The sequence below is a fragment of the Oenanthe melanoleuca genome, chromosome 19 (assembly GCF_029582105.1).
Source record: "Oenanthe melanoleuca isolate GR-GAL-2019-014 chromosome 19, OMel1.0, whole genome shotgun sequence".
NCBI classification, from domain to species: domain Eukaryota; kingdom Metazoa; phylum Chordata; class Aves; order Passeriformes; family Muscicapidae; genus Oenanthe; species Oenanthe melanoleuca.
This window is the reverse complement of record NC_079352.1, coordinates 4,488,916-4,507,683: the sequence shown is the minus strand read 5'-3', so window position 1 is coordinate 4,507,683 and position 18,768 is coordinate 4,488,916. Positions and strand designations below refer to the sequence as shown.

General features: G+C 57.7%; 1 protein-coding gene across 1 annotated transcript in view; it reads right to left on the bottom strand.

The window, feature by feature from the left end:
- Nucleotides 1-18,768, bottom strand: part of SMG6 (SMG6 nonsense mediated mRNA decay factor) — a 104,131-nt gene that overhangs the window by 4,409 nt on the left and 80,954 nt on the right. The window contains exons 14-16 of the mRNA XM_056506453.1: nucleotides 12,819-12,995; nucleotides 9,759-9,905; nucleotides 2,836-2,989 (exon numbers count right to left, since the gene is read on the bottom strand). Of these exons, the coding sequence (XP_056362428.1) occupies nucleotides 2,836-2,989; nucleotides 9,759-9,905; nucleotides 12,819-12,995 (478 nt within the window). The remainder of the gene's footprint in view (nucleotides 1-2,835; nucleotides 2,990-9,758; nucleotides 9,906-12,818; nucleotides 12,996-18,768) is intronic.

Sequence of the window (18,768 nt, the reverse complement as noted above, 5' to 3'; positions counted from 1 at the left end):
AGCACATCTGTGCCTGGGGGTGTCAGGAAACCCTGAACTCCTGCATCCTGCTGCTCTATCTCCGAGCACAGCGATGGCCGGTGGCACTGTGCCTCCTGCCCGTGTGGCACTGCCTGCCTCTGCACTGTCTGACTGCAGGGCTGCACATGGGAACAGGAAGCAGGCAGTTCCCACCCTGGCACTATTTCCCACACAAATCCCAGGCCTGTTTTCCCACTTGAAGCCACCACCCCGTGCTCCTGGCAGGAAACACGCTCCTTTCAACACCTCACCCATCTGGCTTTGTGCATCTGTCCTGCCTCGAGACGAGCTTGGAATCCAGGTGGATTCCCAGCCTGTTCACCTTGACTGGAACCCCTTGTACTGCTGCCAAGTGGTTGGGAACTCCAGCTGCTTCAGCCTGATGAGCCCAAGGGACCCCAGAGCTCCAGGAGGGCCCAGCCCTTGGGTGCTGGGGCTGCTGGAAGAGCAGCACTGCGTGAGCGACAACATTCATGAGCACATGAGGACACACCCTTGTGTGCCCAGCCTCACAGCTGGCAGCAGGACTGGGCACACAAATGTGTTTCCAGATGTGCAAACCAGTGTCCCCTGGCTGTGCTGGTGCACGGGGCTGTGTGTGCACAGAGCTGGTGTGCACGTGTGTGCGAGGGAGCCTCCCTGCACTCTGTGTGTGTGTGTGTTTGAGCCATGGCTTCATTTCTGAAGATTGTTTCCGAGCTTGGAGCCAAGTCCTGAGTTCAAGTGGGAACTATGCATTCCTTGGGGGGTTCGGGGAGAGAGCTCGGGGTCTGAGGCCTCTCCCCAGTGCTGTGAATCACTGCCCGGGGAGCCTGCGTGATCGCTCTGTTCCATGGTGAGACTGGCACTCACTGTCTGGGTATTCCAATTAAATCTGTGTGGAGCTGCTTTGCTCTTCCCTGGCTGGAGACTCTTCTTGCTACCGACCTGATGCTGCCATTTCCACACAATGCACGGCTGGGCCCGGGGTGGGGGGAGCCGTGCAAGAACGGAACATCAAACAGGAAAAGCTGGTATTCCCTCCCGAAATCCGCCTTCCTGCTTCCAAGCTAAACAGGCTTCAAAGGGGAGGCTTGTTTGTGCTTCTGCACCAGGCCTGGCTTCTCCATGGCGGGGTCAGGCTCAAGGAGCACGGAGCAGGTTAAAGAGCAAGAGAAACAAACCCAACGAGAAGCCAAGCGCTTAACCCCTTGCTGCATCCCCGGGAAGAGCAGGGAGCAGTGCTCGGGGAAGGGCACTGTGCCTCTCTCCAGTCTGCCCCATGGGACATGGCCTCTGTCCCAGCAGCCACAGGCCCAGGGGATGGCTTCCTCCTGCCCATACTGACAGCTATCCTGGGGGATATGTGACCAACCCGTGCATGGACAGGGAGTTGCTGGCTTTGGGGTGCTTCTAGGAGGCTCGTGGCAGCAGTGGACATGAGTTACTCTGTTGTCATGACAAGGCAGCAGGACAGGAGGGCACTAAAAGTGCTCAGCTGTGCCTGTGGAAGGGCAGGCCTGGCTCCTTTTGCAGGTTGAGGGCAGCAGCATCTTGGACAGGGAGAGGACCAGGGTTTTCAGCTCTCCTGCTCCCCTGGCTGAGGTTTGATGGAGAAGCCTCCCAGCAACCACTGGAGTGCACCAGGAGGCAAAACTATGGCTCCAGGGCAGGTGTCAGCTCTCCCAGGTGTTAACATGCCCCATAGCCCTCAGGGCTTCCCAGGCTCTGCTGGAGCTGCTGCTGACTGACTTCCCTTGGCTTCTGCAGTGCCAAGCCACAGAGCAACTTGGCAGCTCCTGTGCTGAGCTGGGCAGGCATCCAGCCCCGCTCTCCCCACCCAGGGGTGCCATCTCCAGCCCCAGGAATCCCTCCTGAGCTGGGCTGCTCAGCCTGAGGAGAAGGGCAGCAGCTGGCTGGTGGCTCTGGGACAGGCAGAGCTGTCTGTTGGACACCAGGAGTTGAGAAGGAACCCCCACAATGGCTCAGAGAGCAGCACTCCCCCATGCCAGGGGGTGCACCTGTGCCACCTCACTGCCTGGACACTGGAGATACCCAGGGCACCCAGCTGGTCCCTGGCCTCCTGGGGCTGTGGATGGGATGTGGGCTCTGCAATGCTCAGCCCCACTCCTGCCCCAGCCTCTCCAGCTGTGCGTGGGGATGCTGTGAGTGCCAGGCTGGCACCAGCAGTGCCACTGGCCGGAGGAGCAGCACCTCCAGCCCGGAGCGTGATCAAACAACCAGAGCAAAGGCATCGACCCAAGTGCTGCCGCCACCCTGGGAGACCACCCAGCAGCACGGCCGTTATCTGCCAGGGTGAGTGTTTACCAATAACGGGAACCAGCTTGCTGTTTTACTGCGAGCTTTATAAGGATAAAAAGAAGGGCTGGGCTTGAGCAGCTCCGAGGCGCTGGGACACAGGCCGGCCATTTGCTCAGCCTGCCTAAGCCCCAGCTCAGCTGGGATAAGCTATCTGCTCTGATTGTTTAACAATTCCTCTTCCTTGCTCCCTTCGAAATTCCCTCCAAATCCTCATTAACACCCATCTGCTTTCTCCCAGCCCCTGGCACCCCCAAATGCACTGGGAGAAGTTTGTGAGTGCTGTGGGCAGAAGGCTGGCAGGGAGGGAGTGGGATGACAGGGGCTGAAGGAATGCCAACAACGACTGGGATGAGACAGGGCAGGATGAAGTCTAGTCCCACGGCATGAGCTGACCAGCTCCAGACCACACAGGCACTGCGGGCACGTGGGGCATGGAGAGAGGGAGCCAGACTGGAGGAACAGACCACACCAGGGGAGAGGGAAAGCCCCCACCACAGCACTGGCCCTACTCACCGATCAGGGGCACCACCAGGATGAACTTCCTGCAGTCCAGCAGTGTGACCAAACTGCCAAGGTGGTCGATGAAACCATTGGTGTCTGGGACCAAAAAGACGGGTCTGATCTCCAGCTCCATCTGCCTCATTTGGCTCTGGTCTTTCAGCACAGCCTGGAGGAGAAGGAAGGACACATGGTGAGTAAGGAGGATGTCAGTCCTACAACCCGAGGACCCTGAGAGCAGAAGATAAGCCTGGCTGGCACGTACAGATCCATGTGAAGGGGACTGGGAGGAGGCTGCATCCATCCCACCTGCACACCCCAAACATCTGTGTTTGGGGTGTGCAGCTCCCAAACCCAGCTCTTGCAGGCTCACAGTACACATGTGAGCAGGATGGCAAAAGCCTCCCAGAAAACATTCTCCTAGAAATACAGCCCTGTCCAGGCTTTGGGACCAGCCTTGGAAATGGAGGCATTTTGGGAACTGTCCTATTTGTAGGATTGGCAGTTGCCAGGATCATCTGCACCCGTGCCAAGGGGGAGGGAGGACAAGGGTTCTGGGGCTTCACACAGAAACAGGTCAAGGTGACAGCAGACAAAACAAACCAGTTTGGGATGCCTAAGTCCTGCCAACAGCCTCCTAACACAGGGACCCAAGCAGCAACCAGAGGTCTATGGGGTAGGGATCCTTGGCTGAATATCTCCTGCACTGTCCTACCATCTCCTGCACATGCCTTGCCTTTTCCGACTCCATCCAGCTGGGAAACCAGGTGGATTCCCGCCCTGAAAACTCACAGTACTGTCCTTGGTCAAGCCCTTTACACCCAGAGACCAGAGGTGCTCACACTCACAGGGGGAGGGTCTGCTGGGGCTCACTGGCCACCTTCTGGGCTGCACCTGGACCTCTGGCCAACGCCACTTGCCAAAATGGGACCCCAGAGCTCACGTATGACTTTCGAGGCTCTCGAAGGACTTGGGCTCTTCAGTAAGCCACAGGCTTAAAAAACTCAGGATGCTATTCTAGTGCTTCCTCTGCTTAAAAATAGCTTCCCTGGACTTGCTGATGTTTGTTGCCTCTAATAGGAACTGGTCACCCATGGAGCACAGCAGAGCTGCTGTGGAACACATCCACCATGCAAACCCTTCTGAGACCCACCAGATGTGCCCTGGGCACACGTGGTGACCATCAACCCTGTCCTCCCCAATGGTATGGGGAGCTCCCTCTGCCACAGTGAGGATCTCAACCCTCCCTCAGACATGCCAAACCCTTGGAGGCGCCCTGGAACAACGAGCTACATAGGCCAGCAAAGTGGCCATGGAAAGAAGTGGTTTTTAATTCATTTCCAAGTGTTGTCATCTGGCTTTAAATCAAGGCGGCTTGATGCTGCCACCTCCCACAAGTGTCTCCAGGCAAGGCAGCAACCAGAACCTCACCACGTGCCTCCCACCCTCCTTCTGGCAGTGCTGGTCCTGAGGATGTGCTCCCACAAACCCTGAGGGGTGGCAGGCAGAGCAGGGAGCATGCCAGGTCGAGTCTGCTGCATGCCAGCAGGAGGACATGCCTTCCCCATCACACATAGGACACACCAGTGTCCCCAGGCTGCAGCTCTCTACCAGCCATGTGCTAGATGCCAACCCTGCATGTGCTCTGCCTTGGCACTCACTGGTGGCACAGGAAGAGCTACAGTCAGGGAGAACCTGGAACCAACCCCAGCATGGAGCTGCTGCTGCCTCCTCACCACAAGAACAGCAGGTGGGGTGTCTCCAGAGGGTTTTGGGGTGTGGGAGGAGCTGCTTGTCCTTGGGAGGCACTGGACGCTGCTCCACTTGCCTTGGGGAGATAGAGAAGGGCCCCTTAACCAATGCAGAGACTCAGAGAGTGGCACATCCCTTGTGTGGCAGCCAAAGAGGTCAATGGCCCAGAAGCTGCAGGAAGTGGTGGTGAAACCATGCAGTGCCCACTGAACAGTGACAGTCCTATGTGAACAAGAGCTGGTGCCAGGAGGGGACCCCCGCCTGCACCCCAACACAGTTCCTGAGCCTGTGACTCACCCCAGCCCGTGCAGGTGACCTCAGGAGTGCCCGTCCTACCCGTCCAGCCCGGGGCACGGGGGTGACGGCGGGCAGGGCGAGTACCCTCGTGTGTGGCATTCGCCCCGGCAGCCCTGGAGGGCCGTACCCGGCCGATTCCTGGCAGCCGGCAGCACGGCCTGTGCCGGCCGTCACGTCCCATTCCGCTCGCCGGGCCGCCCGGTGAGAGAAGGACACAGGATGCGCCGGGAGTGAAAGAGCGAGGTCGGCGGGGAGCGTGCCAAGTCCCCGCGCGCAGCTCCGGGCCGCTCGGGGAGCCAGAGGGAAACTCGCCTTTGCAGAGTTCAGAGGCCGGCAGCGAGATTTATTTTTGTTTGTGTGAGTAAAAGGCTGCAGAAGCCTCCGGCCAAGGGGTTTGGGGGAGAGAGGAGTGGCCTGTGATTCATGCGGACGCTGGCTGGCCCCAAGCCAGAGATGAAAGGGAGCCCATGTGCGGCAGAACTGGGGAGGCCAGTTCTGCCTTAACCCTTCTGGGAGGAAGGGGAGCATGCGGGTGTGGATCGGGATGGCCACGTTTGGGACTCGGCTTCTGTGCTTTTAGGGCTGCCAGAAGCGAGCTGCTGGTCCCACCGTGTCTCAGAGTCCCTAAAACAAGGACAGGGAGATGGTGTGCTGCTGGGAGGTGGGATTTGGAAAGCACCCTGGGGAGTGTAGGGTGGACGGAACAGCAGAGGTACAGCCTCACCCTGGCCCAAGTGATTTGGGACAGCCAGAATTGAGCTTTGGCTAATTTGGGTTAAACAAATAGGCTCAGCTTGGCTCAACTCAGTGGCAGGGTGACCCCACAGTGCTGGACGTGGCAGTGGACTTCTGAAAGCAGGGGCTCGGTGCCCTCTCCTGGGCTGGCAGCTCCACCTCCCTCGCCTCCTGCTCCCACCCGCAGGTCCCTGCCCATCCCGCTGCTCCGGCCACGGGGGCTTCTCCCAGGAGCTGGGCCGCAGCCGGAGGTGGCTCCCCCGGCTGCCCCAGCTGGTGGCAGCACTGAGATCCGACACTCCTGCACACACAGTCCCAAATTCCCAGCTCATCCATCAGCTGGGATCACCTGGGGAATTCCCCGGAAGTCCATGCCCGGGTGAGAGCTCCCAGCGTGGGCAGGGCACGGGTCCCCCAAAAACCAGGACTTTGTGTAGAGCGACAGGGGGGCGAACTGAGGGTCTCCAGCACCAGCACAGAAAGTGAGAAGGCTCCACATGGACCCTGGAGCTCCGCACACGGACCCCAGAACTGCTCTGCCCGTGGTGCCAGGATGGCAGGGAGGCCGAAGAGAACAGCGGCACGGGTCACACGGGGTCACGCCGCTCCGGCAGGACGGAAGGGCCACCACCACCCTGCCACCACCTCTCTCCTGCCACCAGCCGCGGCCAAAGCCGGCGCCGCTGCCCCTTCCAGCCCCGCGCGCTCCGCGGGGATCGCATTTTCCAGGGCCGAGAACAATGCCTCCTCCAAGCCTCTCTGCTCCAGGGCTTCCTCCTCCCAAGGCTCGTCCCCAGCGTCTTCCTCGGGAGTAGACGTGCCCCGTGCCTGGTCGCACACCGGGGCCGCCGCCGTGGCGGAGCCGCCGTGGGTGGGTGTGCGCCTTCCGCAGGCAGCAGCGCCCGCTCCCAGGCAGGTGCTGTGCGTGTGCACATGCCCGCGGCATTGTTCCTGCGGGGACGGAGAGCGTGAATGGGACACGGCTAAATTTAGCCACTTACTCACACTACCGCCACAAAGGAGCGGCTGCATCTTAAGGGGGCGGCCGTTCCGTGGGCTCAGAAGGGACAGGAGAGCTGCTATTTTGGGAAGACATGTCATAATTGGCCGCCCCGGTTGAGCTGCTTCTGTAATGCTGAGCAAAACAATAGCAGCATCCAGAGGAAGAGCCTGTTATGTTTCAGGTGGGATGTTTTCAACCGGTCAGGAAACTCGACCGCTCCCAGCGCGCAGCGGCGGCACAAAGGACAGGGGACGCTGAACAGCACGGACCGAGGGCTGGCCAAGCAGCAGGACATGCTGTGGGCTGGGGACAGCCCTGTCTGAGAGCACTGCCTGCTCCAGCAGTGTCACTGCCACCTCTTCTTGTCCACCTGCCTGCCTGGCCTCTGCTCCCTCTAAACACCTGAGCAGAACACAGGGATGTGCCTGGTCTTTCATCTCGTCCTGCTGTCACCAATTCTGTCCCAGTGTGGGAATGTGGTGAGGACAGTGGAGCCAGGGAGCTGCTCTGTATCTAGAGCTGCCCAGGGATACAAGAGACCTGACCCTGCTCTGGTCTATCTTTCCCCCCAGAGTAATGGGTTTGGGGTCTGTGTTTGTGGACATGAGCTCATAGAGATGAGCTGAGTTCCCTCTAAAGCTGCTGCTGGCTCAGGGCCACCCCTTTGCCATTTATCCTGCCTAGACCTGTGCTTCTCCAGCAGCTCAAGCCACAGTCCTGCACACAGCCAGGACAGGGACGGGGACCTAAGGAGAGCCATGAAGCTCAAGTTCCCCTCAAGGCATCAATCAGCAGCACAGCTGGGCTGCCAGAGACTGGGGAGCAGGGAAAGGCAGGAAAACCTGGAGGGGAGAAGGCAGTGACTTTATCCATGAGAAGTATAACTCTGCAAATCCCAGGTGAGGCCGTGACACTGCTCTCTCCTTGGGCACAGAAAGAAATCACACAGCCAAGAGATGAAGGCTTTGCCCTGCATCCTGAGGGACCACACATTGCATCACAGATTCCACAGGAGGCAGCCACAGCACCTGGAGCCGAGTCCCCACTGCTGTGTGGGGAGCTGAGTCTTGTGTGCTGAGACAGGAGCCACATCTGCTGGACTGGGATGGAGCTGTGGCTTGTCCCCAGAAAAATGAAAGGGTGACTTGGAAAGCAGCTGAGAAGCTGTGACAGGGAAGAGAAAAGGTCCCCAGCTCCCATGAAACATTAAATCTGTTGGGAAGAGCAGAAAGGTCAAGGATCACAGGTTAAGAGGGAAAGTGGAGGGAGTGGATGCTGAGCTGGCTCCAACCTGGCCTCTCCCGGCAGCATTTTCCACCCGAGCTCCTCCGCTGCTCCAGCTGCGTGGTCAGTACCCGGGCAGGGAGAGGACTGGGGCAAGCACACATGTTCTGCTCCAGGCCATTCCCAGCCAGCTACAGCCTGGATGACTTTACTGAAGCCCCAAGGACTTCTCCTCCGCCCCGTGCCTTCAGACTCCAACTGCACCTCAGCTCTCAGCTGTGCAGCCCCTGAAGCTGCCCACACCCTCATTCTGACCTCTCTCTGCCTGCGAGCATCGGCCCCAGCACGGCCGGGGAGGAAGGGAGGAGCAGGCCGGCGGGAGAAAGCCCCTGACAGCATCAGGCAGCCCCCACTGTCCCTGCAGAATGGGCAGCGGCCGTCCCGGGGGCCCCGCCGCAGCTGCGCCGCTCGCCGCGATCGGCCGCGCGCTGCCCTCCCCGAACATGTGCAGTTCCTGTTTGCTGTGTCTGTACAAGGCAGTGGGAAGTGGGGAATTTACTTACACCTCCCGCTTAACAACCATGGGAGGCTGGAAGGCTTCAGGCCGCTTTAATTTACAGCCCATCTCTCCAATCTCTCACTCCTTTCGTTGCTGCTCTCTCTTCCTCCTCATATTAACGTGACCCAGGTACCTGCCAACAATAATGGACTGGCTTGTGGGGGCGGCCCCTCCCTCCCGGCACACAAACTTCTACCTTCGCCTTGATATGGATTGCTCCGAATTCAAACGAAAAGAAAAAAAAAAAAAAAAGAAAAGAAAGAAAAAAAAAAAGAGAAAAAAGGCGAAATCTGAAAAGGTTGGGGTGGGTTTGGAAAAGCGAAGCGCAGTGGTTCTGGGCCCGGCGCCAGTAGCCCGAGGGTACACATGTGCAGGCTCTCCCAGTAGGGCCTTCAGCAGCCCTGTTTTACAACCACCTCGGCACACACTGCAGAGTTCACGCATATGGCCAGACAGATGTGTCTGGCTTACGTTCAAGGCTGGAAAATGAAGAATTATGGAAGTGAAGGGCCCTGGGCATTAGAGAGGGCGGAGGTGAGGGGGAGGGGAGCCAGGGAGAATTTTTCCTCTGCTGAGAAATCCTCATCTGGGGCGCGAGGCTGGAGGAAGAGGGGTTGCGAGCGAGGAGGCAGCCAACAGCCATCCATGCATGTGAGAGATTGCTCTTAAAGCAACAGGGTGCATCGCCAGGCGCCTGCTCCCAGTCCAACCAGTTTACTTCACCAGCTCCCACTGGGAAACACGCTCTCATCAGGCCAGGGCCAGGCCAGGATCACCTGCATCCCGTCTGTTTGTCCCATAACGATGGCAACGTTCTGGCTGCAGCAGCCCTTCACAGACTGTTTTTCCACCGCTGGCTCCTGCATGAACTCTGCTGTTCGTGTCCCACCCTCCCTCGTCTGCCCGTGCCCCGTTGCACAGGAAGGCTGATTTCTCACCAAATCTTGCTGTCATGGAGCCTCTGCCCTGGGTGGGAGCACACCTCACTGGAACACACACAGAGAGTCGCTGCCCTGGGGCACAGCTCATTGCCTGGCATGCACAGCACCACAGCCAGCAGCTAAAGCACTGCCCTGCCACTCCTGGGTGTGCTGGCAGCTCCCCAGGGAAGCTGTGTCTGCCTTCAAGAAGGTCCCCAAACCATTCATTTCAAGGCCTGGGAGGGCAGATCCTACCCAGGGTGGGGACAGCAACACAGATTTGGACCTTCCAAAGGGCCAAAACTGTTTGCTGCTGTGTATCACAGAGGCAGCACGTGGCATTACAGGAAGGTTAAGGTGCCATGGGACATCCCAAGAAGCCATTGAAGCATGGTAGGAAAACAGCTGTGCACCACTGGCACAGCAAGGTGAGAGCAGCCCATCCTACCTGAATCTTGTCTTGACGGCGCTGCTGCTCAGCAACTTTCCTGGCCAGTGCTTGCTTTTTGGCTCTGAGCTCCTTGATGTCCATCTCTCCTCCACTGCCTTCAGTCTCAGAGTCATCTTCAAAGGCCTCAATCCTCACATCATCCTCCTTCCAGGAAATGCAGAAAGAGAGAAAAACAGGAGGGCAGTCAGTGTAAGGGATGCTGGTGGCAGGGATCATTCTCGTTGTGCTCTTCATTTTCCAGCAGACAAATCCCTGTCAGACAGTCCATCACTCCTTGCTGATGGGTGACTGACTATTTCAAACATCCAAAAGAAGTCAAATAAATAGTAAACATTCAGGAAATGACAAGGTGAGACAGGAGATAATGGGCAGGAAAGGCAGAGACCAGGCTGGGCAGGGGCAGCCCAGCTTTATGCTCTGTTCCTAAATCACACCCTCTTCCTCACCTTGGAAAACTCTTCCCACAGCCTTGGGTGAGTCACTGATGTTTTATAGCCTCCAGTTCTGTGAAATCATGGTATTTCCCCGTCTCTCTGCTTTGCCTGCCTGTTCAGGCTTCACATCCCTGTCCAGGCTGCTTCCTCCCTGCACCAGGGCAGTACAAAGCTGCTCTAACAGTGCTGCCTCATCCCACAGGGCACACGGGCTGCTCATCCTGACAGCACCCTCAGATCTACAAACTCAGGTGCCCTTCTCCATTTTGATCTCTGAGTAGGACAGAGAGATTCCTGTACCCGCCTCAAAACTTCCAGCTGGTCTGGAACAGATGTTTCAGAAGGAGATGTTCAAAATCTTGATTTTAAAGCTCTACATGATGGAGCATCCATTGTGTCTGAACGTCACTCATTTCAACAGTTAGTGACTTCCTCTGTTAACATTTCCACCCTACTTCTAGTCAGCCTTTGCCATGCTCCTGCTGTCCAGGAGCTTAGTCTTTGCTGAATTCAAGGGTCCCTGGTTCTCCAGCCTCCTGCTCACACCAGCACATCTGGACCACACTGCATCTTCTTCCTCTCCTAGAGACCCTTCTCTGAGGTTCCCCACCAGTTCTGCAGACTGTTCCCAGTATGCCTGCATTGCCTGACTGGAGACCCCAGAAGGCTGTTCCTACCTTAGGTGGAGGCCCCACTGGCCTTTCCCCATGTACCCAAATCTCTGGGATACAGGAGGGTGGGATGTGGTGTCTGGTGTCTAATTGGGCATCATTCACAAGCATGTTGTACCCAAGCTTTGCTGCTCTCCCCAGTCATTCCACATCCAAAGGGGAGTCCCTGTTCCTCAGCATGTGTCCCACATGTGCTGCCCAGGAGCCCAACTCTCCACTGCTGCATGCAGACTCCTCATCTCGTGCAGCCAACCTTGCTCCCCAGTGACCATAGGTGGCATTCCCAAGCCATGCCATTACCCATCCTCTCTTCTCTGCACAAAATCCAAGGCTGGGTAGAGTTCCCAGATGGCACCTGGCCAGAAAAACCTGCTCTGAGCCCCTGGAGGGCTGCAGGAGACCTGCACAGGGGGAGAAGAGCAGGGCTACACTCCCTGCCCTGTGCAGGCTGCCACAACACGTGTCAGCAGAAGGGACTTGTGGTCTTAATTTAGAACAACCCCAGTGCTGCAGTCGTGCACTCAATCATTTCACCCAGGCCACAGAACCACCTTCTTTTCCCTCCTTGTGACCTTTTAGCCATGGGAACGAGGAAGATGGGAGCCCTCAGGCTCACTTCCCTCTGCTGAGACAGCCTGGACCACAGGGGATGGGGGGATGCTGCCAGAGTGTCACACCAGGATCTCAGGGAAAAGCCTCTGTCTGATGCAGATCTGCTGGGGAGGGGTCAGGAGCTGCTTGCCCCACAGTGGTGGTGGTCCCTCTGGTGAGCTGCAAGCTCCCTTGAGATCAGAGCACAAGAGGGAAGCTCCAGGGCTGCACAACGAGCTCAGGGAGAGATTGCCACAGCTAAGCAGAGACTGTGGGGACAGGGCAGGAGGGAGCTATCCTGGCACTGTGATTGTTCACAGCAGGAACTGAGGGACTGAGCCAACAAAAGGAGCCTTCTGGAGAACAGGACCATCCCTGCCATGACACTGGGAAGAACCTAAACATTCCATATCCCACAGGGCAGCTTGAAAACCTCCAGCACTTTCTCCACAACAGGACAAAGATCCAGGTCTCCCATCTTACAGAGACAACTCTTGGCTGGGGAGTTGCTGTCCCCTGCTCAGCTGGGACAAGGAGGGTGCTGAGTACAGCACTGCTCTGGGCTTGTCTGAGCTTTCTGACTTTCAGTTCCCACGAGACAGGGAGAAGGTGCTGTCCCTGCTCAGGGTGATATCCCTCTGGCTCTGAGTGCCCAGCCCCAGCACAGGGAGGGGAGCCAGAGTGAGCCTGGGCAGCACCAGGCCACCCAGCTTCCTGTTCCCAACGCCTCTGCTCCTCTCTCCTGTTTCCCTGGCCTTTCCAACTGCAAGATTAAACAGAAGAAAGGAGTCAACCTGCAGAGCAGCTGGCAGGGCCCTTAAACACACACACGGAGCCTGGAGTGAAGCAAGGCCTACAGGAACAAGCAAGGGCAGAAAAACAAGAGTTGAATTCCTTAATCACATCAGGATGTGAGAGGCAGGGGAGGGACGGGGCGCCAATGTCAGCTCTTCCTGTACGTGTGCTGGAGGCTGGAGCTCAGGCCTCTGCCACAAGGAGCTCCATGGCTATAAACTTGATCCTGAAGCTGAACCCTGACACCCCCTCGCCCACCTCCTCTCCTGGGGCCGTGGCACTGCACGTTATTAAAGCTCCCCCCAGCCTGGGTATGAAGCAAGCAGCATCTGGAAGTCATAGCGGCGTGCGAGATAGAGGCAGGCGGGCTGGGCTGGCAGGAAAGGGCACGAGCCAAGCACACTCGGGAGACAAGGGCTGTGCACCATTTGCCCCCCCTGCCTCCCCCCATAAAATGCACACGCAGCCAGGCCAGCTATAAATAGCAGGAGCTGCAGGGCAGGCAGAGGCTGGGCCCCACAGGGGTGATTCTTCCTTCACCGAGGAGCGCTCTTCCCGCACGGTACCTGATCTTCCAGTTGTTTTCCCTCTTGGCTTCCCATTTCCTTTCCCATGGCGTCTGGGACGGGTGCCACTGACACATATTTTCCACCCTTGAATGCCAGCAAAGGCTCTTCTTGTCCACAAAGGGCTTCCAGGAAATACTTCAGAACTGTGACCCTCTTGCAGTCGGCTGCAATAACCTACGGGGTGAGGACGAGGGGGTTGGGGAGAGGGAAAGGAAAACAAAGTCAGTGCAAAGGGGAGCGGATGAGTAACGACCAGGGGGAATGTTCGGGATAGAAGGCCCAGCGGGATGCAGGCACCACAGGGATGTGAGGGGTGCCCCTCTCCTAAGCACGGGTGGAAGGGGTTTGCCTTGCTTTGTAGTCCCCAGGGAAAAGGAGGCAAAGTCAGGACATTCAGCACTGATCCTGCCCTGCCTCCTCTGAGCATTCCCAGGGCACAGCCAGCCCCTGGCCAGCCCCAGCAAACGGGGGAAAATCCTGCTGAGCCATGAGAGATCTATGATGTGGCCTATCTCTCTGTTTCATTTTGGCTTCGGTGCTGGATTTCCCCCCTAAAAGCTGTGGAGGGATGCAGGTGTGAGAGTGAGAGGGTGGGGGCATTTGAGAAAACCCGAGCCTCTCCTCACCTCCAGCCCAACCCCGTCCCATGGGCCCATCTCACAGACCAACTGGGGAGCCCTGTTGGGGAGGCTGGGATGGATCTGGCACAAAGGAAACTCAATAGCTTAGGTAATTATCCAATTTATGAGGCTCTCAAATGGAGTTTCCAGAGCACGGGAGCCCAGTGCCTCCCCAGCCTCGGCCGGCACCTCCGCCACGCCTGGCCTTGGCTCAGCCCTTGTCCCCTTGCAGCAGGGCTCTGCACCTGCACAGCTCTCCCCTGGTGCTTCCTGCTGACTGGTGTCACCCCCAGGGAGCTGCAGATTTATAGGGAGAAAGTCAGCAAACAAGATTAAAAGTGCTACACACTATGGACACGAAGTCTGTGTTCACACCCCGGTTTCTCCTGCCCCCAAACCATCTTGCTGTGCTCGTAGACCAAAGCAGTCTCAGAGACCCCCATCCCAACAGGGTTTCTGCAGGCTCCCAGGAATGGGATTGTGAAGCTGGGGAGAGGACAGGTGCCTCACAGCCAGGGACAGCCACCATGTGATGCCAGGCCTGGTCCTGGTGTGGTGGACATCGCCTTGGTCCCCGATGGGGCCGTGCCTGGCAGTGGCACCAGCCCCAATGCACCAGGCTGCTGTGAGAGGAAACTTCTGCTCTTCCACAGCACTGCCAGTTTCCTCTCTGTGGGCTAATTTTAACCACGGTGTCACTGCCGTGCGTGTCAAAAACCTGACCCTCCTCTGACCTCCAACCTCCCACCCCGGCCACTGCCGGAGCGAGGCACCCTCGTGCAGCTGGGGCTGCCTCTGTTTGAAGGTGGCCCCCTGAAATCCTGTGTCCCCTTGTCTCCTCCTGCACGGGAGGAGAAGCCCTGTCCTCCCCACAGAGGCAGCTGCTGCTGCAGGGAGGTGGTGTGAGCAGGGTGATCACAAAATTAGTATTATGAGGACCAACAGATTCAAAACCACTGACTATGCACCTATAAAATGTGTCCTATGGGACTGAGGAGTGCAAAGGACAAGGTGACACCAGCTCAGCAGTTCCAGGAGCTGTTGGGGACCCTCTTTCCCAGGACAGCTTTTTGCTGCTTGTGACATCCAGCCAGGAGCAATCACTGCAAGTGTCACCACAGGAACATTCCCTTCCTCCTGGCTCTCATTTAGGAATGACTGTGTGCAGGGGAAAGTCCAAAGGAAAGAGAACACGAGCAGAGTGGGAATGGCTGTCATGGGAAACATCCCTCCTGAGAGTTCCTGAGAGCTCTGGGCTGCAGCTGAGGAAGTGGTGGAAACCTCACCACTGGCTTCACCCCCAGCTCCACGGGCTAATGCCACGGAGACCCAGCCTGACTCACACGGGGTAACTTCTGCCCAGGGATTTTCCAGTCTGGGTATCTGCAGTTCTGCTGTGCCCAGGCTGCTGGGCAAGCTGAGTGCCCATCACCACCAGCCATGTGCCAGGGGATGCCAGGATGTGGCCAAGAATAGCAGCAGTGGGGAAGGGGATGCAGGAATTGCCTGTATAGGTGGGGAAGAGATGGGTGGCCCCTCCTGATCCCATTCCTGAGGGATTTCTCAAGACACCTCTAGAAATAAAAGCCACATCCATGAGGTTTTCAGGAGGAGCTGAGTGCTGACACAGCTGCAGTGCAGCCATTGCTCCACAAAGGTTTAAATCTGAGCCTCCTGGATCAGGAATGATCAGGCAAAACGCAGAAGAGCTCCCTTCACCCTTGGCTGGGGCTGGGGACAAGGGCAGGTGGGATCACTCCTTCCTCCCCTGAAGAAGAAACCAGTAGGAAACACCAGATTTCCTGCCAAGCCAGCACAGCACATGCTTAAATCCAGCTCATCTGCTGGGGGGAAAAGAGCCCAACCAAAGGCCCATGACATAATGCCACAGCAACTCGTCTCATGAACACATTTTTCCAGCCCACATGAATGAAAAACAGGGAAGGAGCAAACGCTCCTCACATCCCCGTCACGTGCAGCCCCGCGCGGGGAGGACGCGGCAGAGCCCCGGGCTGCCGGCAGCCCGGCTGGGAAAGAAGTGACCCGTGACTGGCACCCAGGTCTGTCACAGGGACCGGGCGCGCGCCCAGAACCCGCTCTGGCCACAAAACTTCCTGTTTTGGGGTGGAAACACGAGTGGCAGCGCCGGGATAACCGGGATGGCCGCTGGTGAGCATGGCAGAGCGTGGTGGGGACACCAGGAGCTGTGCCCGACCTTCCCTAAGGAATGTCAGCGTGAAATGCCACGGAGGGGATGGAGCTGGTGATGTGGCAGCAGACACCTCAGCCCCAGCGAGAAGAGAGCCCTTCCCCCCCGTGCAGGGCGGCAGCAGGAACCGAAAGCCTGGCTGCGAGTCGCTGCTGGGTATGAAAATAGGCCTGACACGAACGCAGCCGCTCTCAAAGGAAAACCGAAAACGAGAATTGCTGAAGTGGTCTGGTGCCCCCGTCCGTGACCCGGGCTCAGTTCCCCAGAGCCACCCCAGAGCCCCTCGCCACCGCGGTGCCTCTCGGGGACACGTGGCCGGGGACCAGGCGTGGGACTGAGGCGGCTTCGGCTGCAGCAGCCCTGACTGCCTGCCTGATCTCACCGGGGCTGGAGGGGACACGTTTCCAATCTCCTGCTCCATCAGACAGGCTCACCACCAGCTCCAGCATCAGCCACCCACTGGGGGCTGGCGGCTGCTTGGCCACGCTGCCGAGGCTCATTAGCCAACTGCTAATTCATGGGTCACACATTACATACTGATCATTGAGTAAGACACAGCGGGACACACATTAACACACGCTAGCTGCCTGTAGAGACCCACTGGGCTGCGCATTAACTGTACCAGCTGTTGTGTTTGCAAAGCCACTCTGCAGTGCCAGTGCCACCAGGACCTCACGAGTGTCACGTCCTGCCAGCAGCGAGTGGGGCTCCCCAGTCCAACCAGGATCTAATGAAGCTGATCCCCTCTATGGTCTCAGCTGTATCACCCCCCCATGGATAAAACAGGCAGAAGGGAAAAGCTTCCCTGAGCACTGTGGAGGGCAGAGGGCTCCCACAGCACATCACCACATGTCCTGCAGGAGATTTAAGGGGAGGGAAGGGCTTGTGAGCTCTGTGCCTGAGGGGACACCAGCACCTGGCGCTGGCAGGGTGACACCAGCAGAAACCAGCGCCGCTCTCGCTTTGGGTCAGAGCCGCGCCTCTGCCCCCGGGCCGGCCCCGCTGCTCCGCACGTCGCGCTCCCGCAGCTCCCAAAATCCCTGTCACACCCTCCGCCGCCTTCAATCAACTTTTACAACTTGTTAATTTTACACAGCGTCCTAAAGAGCAAACAACTGGGAGGCAGGAATGCAGATTCCTTCAGCTAGTCCAAAGAGCCTGCGGCAGCTCAGCCAGCTGGCCAGGGGAGCCCTGCTCAGCCGCGGGGACCTGCCACATCCCGGGGGGACACGGGCTGCACGGCAGCCTCTGGCAATGCCACCCTGCTGCTGGAGGGGTGTGCAGGGCTCCTGGCAGCTTCTCCCGCGGTAAAACCTGAGACTCCACAAGGAAACAGGAGGCAGCAGCTCTGGAGAAGTGATTGCTCGCAGGACAGGCTCTGCATTCCTGTGTGCGAGGGGGAGACACCAGCACATCCTGACAGCTGGATTCAGAAGGGGAAAAGGACATGAGAAGTTTGAGTCATAGCATGGAGAGATCCCATCCCAGATTCGGAGATGGGAACGGGATAGGACCGTGACTCAGAGCCAAGCTCCAGCACGATCCAGCGTGGGGATAACACTGTTTCTGCCACATCATTTTAAACATGTCTTAACTGAAGTAGCTGAACGATGCTGAGACCAAGCGAGCCCCAAACAATCTAAACCACGCAGCGACTGCACTGCCCAGCTGAAAAGCTTGCACTGACCCTGCAAAACATCCAGGCAGGCCATGGCTGATTGCCTGCCTGTGCCCCGGGCCGCCTCCTCCCATCCCTGGGGAGCCAGCTCGGAGGAGGAGCTCAGAGGAAAGCGCCTCGTTTGGTCTCATCCCTTCTGGGTTTTAATCTCACAGGCTTGCACAGAAGCTGGGCAGGGTTCAACCCTGGACTCATCACAGCCCAACTCCTCTGGGCTCGTTCCCCACCCTAGCCCCAAATACAGCTTGGAGGGGGGGTTTGGCCACCTGGGCTGGGAGGACCAAGGTGTCCATCCCAGCTGGGCAGAGGCACTCACAGCTGGGTATAACCCTGGTTTCAGCAGCTGAGAGCTGCCTGCAGCCACAGGTCCTCTCAGAGACACTTTTAATTTCAACTAATCCCAGGCTCGGTAGATGTGGTTCCCACGTGCCTGTAACGCTGTGTGTGATCTGAGAGAACAACTGTGGCTGCAGCAGGGACCAAACCAAGGCACCTCTGGCTTGGATGGATCTCACTGCTGGATCCTGTGCACCAACCAGAGAGAACATCTGGGAAAGGATCCACCACATCCATGCCAGATGTTCCATCACAGAGAGGAGCATGAGAAAACACCCAAGGAGACAGAGAAGCCCAGAAGAACCATTCCAGTTGCTCTTCCCTGTGGACACAGCTGGAGAACCACTCTCCAAAGGGAAGGTGTGGCCATGTCTTATCCTAAATTCTCTCCCAGCATCCCTGAGCCTCACGCAGGCACAGCTCCAGCCTCTGCACTGGGGCACAGAGTCTCAGACGAGTCATCACAGCAGATGTGCTCTGGCCTGGCAAACACCTCCGTCTTTCCAGCTTTAAAGGCCACACAGCTGAGCCAGGACTGGCCTTTAAAGCTGGAAAGCAGCATGGAAAGGGAGCCAACTGCCCACCATCACCAGGGTTTGCTGGGCTTGCCTCATCCACTGCAGTGATGCAGAGAATACACATGGGTGACATAAAGGTGCAAAGTGATGGATCTGAGCTGAGTCACCCAATTTTTGGGGTTAGAGACCAGAAGAAGACCTGAGTAGCCTGCACAGATTCCTGCCAAGGTTCTGGTATCTGCTGGCAGCTGTAGGATATCAGGGTGAGACTCAGTGACATGGGGGAAGCTGTGAGCAGCTCTGGGGCCTGGAGCCAAAATACTTCTGAGGATCCTTTAGTTAATTATGTGGAAGAGTCAACACCAAAGCCAAAGCAGATGTTCCAGATGAAAAACCATCCTCCAGATCCACCTAAAATTCCTGTGCCCAGGACGGCCTGGAGAGCTGACACAGCCTGGGACCAACTGCTTCCCTGGAGCTACACAGCCTGGAGAGGAAAGTTCCTGCTGGACTCCAAACCAAGCTTTTGGCTTTTGCTGATGCTTGGAAAGACTTGCCCTAATGTCTTACTCACCTGTTAAATGTG